The 7,331-nt window shown below is 36.3% G+C and overlaps 1 protein-coding gene and 1 long non-coding RNA gene across 2 annotated transcripts; both read left to right on the top strand.

Moving 5' to 3' along the window:
- Positions 1-4,974: 4,974 nt before the first annotated feature.
- Positions 4,975-6,042, top strand: LOC136821253 (uncharacterized). The gene is made up of 3 exons (XR_010848710.1): positions 4,975-5,098; positions 5,408-5,599; positions 5,979-6,042. It is a non-coding gene; the product is annotated as an uncharacterized lncRNA (long non-coding RNA).
- Positions 6,043-6,088: 46 nt separating this feature from the next.
- LOC136821235 (uncharacterized) lies at positions 6,089-7,099 on the top strand. The gene is made up of 2 exons (XM_067077465.1): positions 6,089-6,349; positions 6,547-7,099. The coding sequence occupies exons 1-2, from the start codon at positions 6,089-6,091 to the stop codon at positions 6,973-6,975; spliced, it is 690 nt and encodes a 229-aa protein (XP_066933566.1). The 3' UTR covers positions 6,976-7,099.
- Positions 7,100-7,331: the final 232 nt, after the last annotated feature.

Genomic DNA, 7,331 nt, shown 5'->3' with positions numbered 1-7,331 from the left:
GGTGAAAAAAATTCTCATTTTACACCGGACTTTCGCGTGTCCGGTGTACATTAAGTCCGGTGCGTCGGCAGGGTCCTCAGTCGTTAAGTTCAGTGCCCCCCCCAGTTAGACCAAAGGAGTTCCCCCAAATATATAGATGGGAATCCTGCCAACTGACAATACTCTTACTGAACTCAAAGTAGTGTACAGGTGACATAGCCAGACGGTGTCACTCAAATCAATCGACCGAAGGCATCTTGAGCATGGGTGACGGCCAAGATGCCCATCAGAATAGGTGCGGCATAATAAGGGCCGGCATAAAAGGGGCCGATATTGAATTAGGCAAAAAAAGGTCCTATAAGGCAATCGAAGATCAAGCGAACGTAATTGACACAATCAATCAAACATGATTATCAATTGAACCAATCGAATGCAATTAAATATTAACCAGGAATTAACAATTGGCCTGCTCCTAGATATTTGGTATGGGCGGTGGCCAATACACCCATCATAGTAGGTATTAGATATTTAATTTTTAATTTTGTAGAAAAACTGCTTCAACAAGGAATAACCTATCCAGTTCAAGTTCAAGCACAGATTCAAGTGATAATGAATATGATTCGAAAAGTCCGAGTTCTAATGAATCGTCACAAGACAGTCAACCCAATTCACCACTTTTGTTTCCAAAATATTCATCCACGCAGGTTTCTAGGTAAGTTACACAATAGTTAATTATTATTTTAATCATCAGCGTCTTAAATAAAATGAAGCATAAATTTTAGTTTCAATTTTCCTTGTTTTTGCACACAAGGTTTTTAATACAAACACTCAATTGTGTTGTAGCCAACTTTGAGAAAGAAACTAATTTTATGGCAGTGATAATTTTCATTTTCAATTAAAGAAAACTTTCAAATGCCGATGAATGTCTGAATTTTATATTTGGATGTTCAATGATCTTCTGATAACCAGGTAGGTCCATAAAAGTATTGGTTATTTTATTTTAAGTCTTGTTGATGATGGAACTGGTTGCAGCTCAGAATTACGGTAAGTACATTAATAATGACAATGTGTCATTTCGACTGTTAGAGTTGGTCATTTTTTGGCAGTGAACTTTTGCTCATACTGAATAGTTTTTACACTATCTTTGAGTTTCTATTTCTTTAAACTTATTTGCATAAACCTTAATATAAGCAAACATCGCAAATAAGTACATTACAGTATTATTATGTCAACCCTTCAAGATGAAGGGCTATTATTGTAAGTTCAGGACCTTAATTGAAACTTGTTATCTTTTTCAGGGAGTTACAAGAGATGAAAAAGTTACTAAATAAAGGTTCATTTTCGCCAATCAACACATCAGTATCATTAAGGTATCCTCATGATATGATTTTCTGAAAAACTTTGATTATCCATATAACTGTAAGGGGAGGTTCATTGACAAAGTTTGGTTAACACATCAGCAAAGTTCTTTGAACCAAGTTTTCTAAATTTCTAGTTTTGCTGTTTTGGACTGGGTTAAAACCCTAAAAAATTTCTACTTTAAGCAATTTTGTGAAGCAAATACTGGTAATAGACCCAATGAACCTCTTTCAAGAGAGAATATACTTTCATTTATGCTAACATGGGGAGTGAATAATGCCTTGAAAGATAAGGAAAAAATCCTGTTGACACCTCGGTTTTGAGGGGGTTGCATCAAATTTTGAGAGAGGGTTGCTCTAGTCTAGGGGTAATGGTCCCCTTCTGAACAACGAACCGAAATAACATGTTTGTTTCTATGCTTATAAGTGTTATGCTTGTATAAGAAAACATGTAGTAAACTACTTTCTGCCATTTGATCTTTAGTGATGAGGTGGATTTTAACCAAGAATACACAACAGATAGAAATCAAGAGATCCTGCACATTCCGAGGTAAGTTTGGTGGGAACATTGTGATCTTTTGGCCAGGAAAGCGATTTATTATTATGGTTATCTGCAGTCATGAGATTGGTTGGATGAATAATAATTATACCGGGTGTGAAAAAACTTCCCCCTGTTTGATTCAAAATTTCGAAAAAGTGAAAAATATATTAGCTTGATTTTTTCGAAATCGTTTAGAAGAGGGTTTAACTTAAGTTAAACTAATATATGTTTTCACTTTTTCGCAATTTTGAATCAAACAGGGGGAAGTTTTTTCACAGACACCTGGTATGAATTGTATTATTCATTTGAGATTTTATAACTTATTACATCTTACATCTTACAGTGACAATGACAGTGATGTTGACGTTGTTAATGTGACTCAATTTGAAAGTGGCAACAATCAAAATCAACAAAGCTATAATCGTCTCACAGAAAGGTAAACAATTACTGAAGTTTCTTAATATGAAAACTTAACCCCTGCTGCACCTCTTTTTAAGATTTTTCTTGACTACCCTCCACAGTGTTATCTCATATTTTAATTCCAGAATTTTTGCTTCGTTCTTTTGTTTGCTCCTTTTTAGGATATTTTCCTTTAATGTCTATTATTTGCTCTCATTTCTAATCAGCATCTAGCTTGTGTGAGTTTTTAATTTTAAGTTAATACAAAATGAAGGTCTTTCCAATATATCTTACTAACTGATCTAAGTGAACATACAAATTTATTAATATTTCAGGACAGTTGAACTTGATGAAGATCACATTTTCAATAACGGAGACGAAGATAAAGAAAACAACAATCAAGAAAGTGAAAGGTATTATCTAGATTTGAATTTAAATTTTCAATTGTGACCTTTCACTTAAACGTGTATTCGACTTTACTGAATTTGATTTCATATTAAAATAAAAGATAAACTCTCAGGGCAGAAATAGATTTTAAAACATGACTGATTATTGTTTCTAAATTTTTATTTAAGCATTCCTGCTTGTGATCCTGATCCCCAAATTAAAACTACACAACCCATCAACAACAGCATTAAAGATGATCTTCGATGCAAACCCTGATGTTGTTTCAAGTTCTCTGCCAAAGCATATTGAGAAGAATGCATATTTTTTATTGAAACTTGATTCTTCAACAGATGAGTATTACGATGGTTATAACTGGAGACAAACAAGTGGAGAATCTGTGAAGTACTACCATATTGATGAAAATGATAAAGTGGTATCAGGGAAGAACAAAAACTGGTTCAAAGTTAGTAGGATTCGTTCTAAAAATACGTCAGCTGCTGATTTTAACAGACTGATAATAACTGTTGAAAACTCATTCAAAGTGCGGTGTGAGTTTGCTGTTGTTCAATACAGGTTTGATGATAAACCACACAAAATCACGATCAAGCCTCATGGCAATTCTTCTTCAACTATACCAAACATTCCTGTAAAGAAGTCAGTATTGGAAAGGGTTACTCAAGAGGTGAGAATGCAAAAACATTCAAATAAACATGTTCTACATAAACTTGAAAGTGAGAATGGAGGGCTGTTGGCTGATCCTGGAGATGTGCCAAGGAACGAACGCCAAATCAAATACGTTAAATCAAAAGAGAAGCGAGGAATGAATGATGTTATCGCAGATGTGCTAGTGTTACAAAAGGAAATGAGTCATTTTGTTCAAAGGGTAAGAATGTTTCCTCGTCTGTTTATTTCAATCTTGTTTGTCCCTATTTTTTGTTATTAGTATAAACTAGTTCCACGATAGAACACTATTACTAAATATATCAAGGAAATCTTTATTAAGAGTTGATAAAAAGTTGCACAAGCCACAAAACTCTTGCGTAACTAGGGGTCAAGCAATTGGTTCCAAACATCATAATGACTAAGTATAAATACTCACCACCCCTTCATAGTGAGCACATGCCCCCTTAAAGGAATTTTTGGATCAAATTTATGGGGCAATTTAAAATTTGAGGGGTGGTTTGAAGAAAAATTGGGGTGGTTAAAGATCAAGGGGAGGGGGCTTGTGGAAATCTTTCCTCTCAAACACTTGATAGTTTGTTATGCAAAAAGCAATAAACTAATTGACATAACAAAGAGTTCAGAGGGGTTGAGAAAAAAATAAGGGGTGATATTTTGCGAGGGGTTTGGTCCACACTTAGTGATGAGATTTTAGCTCCCCCAAGTACGTTAGCTCCCCCCAAAAAAGTGCTGCATTTCCACCCCCTCCCCCGTTGTAATGGGGTCTGGTGCTGTGCATAAATTTGTGTGTTGCATTTTTGTTTTAATCATAATTTCATCCTTTAGGTATTTGTTGATGAAAACACGCCCACGGTTATACTCTACACAAAAGAACAAGTCGATTCTCTTGCAAAATTTTGCACTCCACCTGAAAACGTGCAATGTTCAGTATTAAACTGTGATATGACATTCAATCTCGGTGATTTTTGGGTCGTAATTACGACTTTCTCAAATTTAATGGTTTATTCCAAAAGGTATGGAAGACCTATAACTGCTATTGGCCCTGTCATGGTGTGTTACCGCAAAACCACTAAGCAGTATCGTTCTTTTTTCCACGAAATGGTTGCGGAGGAGCCAAAGCTGGGAGAGCTACGTGCTTTTGGACAAGATGGAGAAAAAGCAATCTTTGACGCTCACAGCAAAGAGTTCCCATTTGCCATTAGTTTCATTTGTTCCATTCATATCAAGGGTAATATGGAAGAGTATATCAAATCAACACTCCATCTGAGTGACCAGTTCTATGATGTAGTGATCGCAGATGTCTTTGGTACTGATACTCGTGAGGGGCTGTACCATGCATGCTATCGGGCTGAATTTGATGAAAATTTGGCACGGTTGAAAACTAAATGGAACAACCTCGAAACAGAAGAACGGAGATCAAAGAATGATCAGAGTCGACCTGCTTTTTTCAAATATTTCGAAAAAAACAAGAAAGAGATTGTATACAACTACAGGCGATTGCTGTTAGTTCAGGCAAATGTCTACCAGCACAATCAATTTCCAACAAATTCTACAGAATCAATCAACAAGGCGATTAAAGTCTGGACAGACAATCACAAGGATGATCTTCCAGGTTTTATGGTGGCTATTCATGATTTCATCCAGCACCAGTACAGTGAAATGAAGAAGCCGCTGCTGAACAAACTTTCTGATACAATGATGGTGAATCCCGGATACCGAGAACATGTTGTGTCTGGTTATGACAAAAAATCAGGTAAAATTGCATGATTTCCTATCTCAATCTTTGGCATTTAACCCTATTTGTATCAGGGGGTGAAATCCACCAGGCTGGTGAAGTGCTCTGAAACTTTCTAAAAAAGGTTTTTGCAAATTTTTGTGATTATTACCACCAGGTCGGATTTTATGACTTTATAGTGAGAACATACCGTAAAATTCAACTATAAAATTCCTTAAAATCTTATAATCTTAAATATATAAACTTTTGATAATCTTCAAAATTGTTTCAATCTTTGACAGATTTTAGATAGAAATGAGAGGATTTAGAAGATCTTTTTTTTTACAGCTGACGAAAAGAATCGTGTATTGACAAGAATTCCCTGTTCTATCCCACTCAAGGAGATCTCTGTGCCAATTATAGCAAGTGCAACAGAAGTTGTTGATCAAGAGCCAGAGTTATTTGATTTAAGTCTTTTGGAGGAACACATGTCTGGAACCATTATTCAAAATATTGAACAAAAAGCCAACCGGATCAAAGGTATTGATTTGTTTGATTATGTTGTTACATATTGTGCTCACCCCTTTATATAAAGGTAGCCCGACTGGCTGAGGTTGGATGGATTTTGGAACATTACGTCACAATTTTAGACGAATCAAATGGCTAAAAATAGATCATCCGACGTTCGAAAATCTATCCCACCTTACCTAGCCTGACCAGCCTGCCTCCATATGAACAGCCCCTTAATCGGACCTGTTTTGTCCAATCAAATTCTCACAGTTTTTACGATTTTCATGAAGGCTCGAGTAATCAATTTTATCGAATTTCTGTCGTTCAATTAAGTTTGATTGTTAGACTGTTCGCTCAAAAATCTCTGTCTGGATTAATTAGCATCAAAATTTTGTTGTTTGCATATCAGGTAAAATGAGAGATGGTTTTACAGGACCCAAGTCGAGGATTTTTGGGAGTGAAAATGGAACTGATGTGTACAATGCCACTGCAAATGGAAATTTCACCTGTACATGTTTGATGTTCAAGACTTACAGCGTCTGTTCCCATTCGCTTCTTTCTGCTCGTGACAACAAATGCCTGCAACAGTTCATCAAGTTGTCATTGAAAAAACCAACGAAATTAACACCCGCTGCTACCTTTGGTGCAAATAAAAACGCAGGAAAAAAGCCAAATCAGTCGGTTCGCTCAAGGAAGAGGAAATCAACGACTGCTGAAACTGTGCCTCAAAAACGGATGACTCTTGATGAAGTCTTGAAAGATACAGAAGCGGATGAAGAGGTGAGAATGGTTTGACCAAGATTTTATTATTACTACTCTAGGGAATCTTCTAGAAATTACCTAAACTTTGCCTTTACTTTAAAAAAAATTCCTAAAATTCAGTGCATATGCAGTATAGCCTACGAGAAGTAACCTGAGCCCCTTTAGTACACGAGTCTCTAAATTGTTACTAAAATCAATCAACCATTATTTTTTAGATAGCTTGTGGGAACTATTCAGTGATAGAATCTACACCAGGAAGCTTAAAGATGAAAATGGGTCGTGGTTCAGTTAACAGTAAACCGAAGTATGTGCCCACAACCAGTACGCCATTTCAGCTTCTCGACATTCAAGGGAACATTAGAGTCTGCGCTGGCTGCAAAGGTGACCTCGTTGATGGACCCTCACCTGCTGTACCCAATGGCTTTGACTATGCAATATGTATACGTCACGAGGAACATGACCATTTCTATCATAAGCAACGACAGCAGTGGATCAAAAAATTTGAAAAGAAACATTATCATATTTCATTGAATTGTTTGAGGTTGAGAAACCCTCACTTCAACCATGGTAATTTGGAAATCTGTCTGAAAAAGCAGAACTTGAATCACACTATGAAGAATTTCTTAATCGAACGTTTGAGTTAGATGGACAAAGTTGATTGGTTTGGCGAGACAATAACAATTTCTTTTTTAACTTGTACATCAGTTTCTTTTAGTTTTCGTATGGTACTTGGGTAGGTTTTTATAGTAGCGATTGCAATGGGCTCTTCCAGAAAAAAATTTTACATGGGAGGGGGGGTGGAGGATGTAACAATTTTTAGTGATTTACCCCCCGGACAAGCATATGCTGACCCCCCGGACAGAGCAAATTTACACCCCGGACAAGGCAAATTTTGATGATTTTTTGCTACCCCCGGAGCCCATTACAAACAATTTGTTATTAGCAAACGAAAAACTTTGATTTTACTCCTGTTTACTCTTCTATTCCTGTCGTCTTTTTC

This window comes from Clytia hemisphaerica, unplaced genomic scaffold (assembly GCF_902728285.1).
Source record: "Clytia hemisphaerica strain Z4C2 unplaced genomic scaffold, Clytia hemisphaerica genome assembly, whole genome shotgun sequence".
NCBI lineage: Eukaryota > Metazoa > Cnidaria > Hydrozoa > Leptothecata > Clytiidae > Clytia > Clytia hemisphaerica.
Note: the sequence above shows the minus strand (reverse complement) of the source record. Positions and strands in the feature narration are given on the sequence as shown.

Excerpts from the sequence above, each read along its gene's own strand:
- LOC136821235 (XM_067077465.1), top strand. The coding sequence starts at position 6,089 with ATGTTCAAGACTTACAGCGTCTGTTCCCATTCGCTTCTTTCTGCTCGT. Across the intron at positions 6,350-6,546 it reads ATACAGAAGCGGATGAAGAG|ATAGCTTGTGGGAACTATTC; the intron begins GTGAGAATGGTT and ends ATTATTTTTTAG.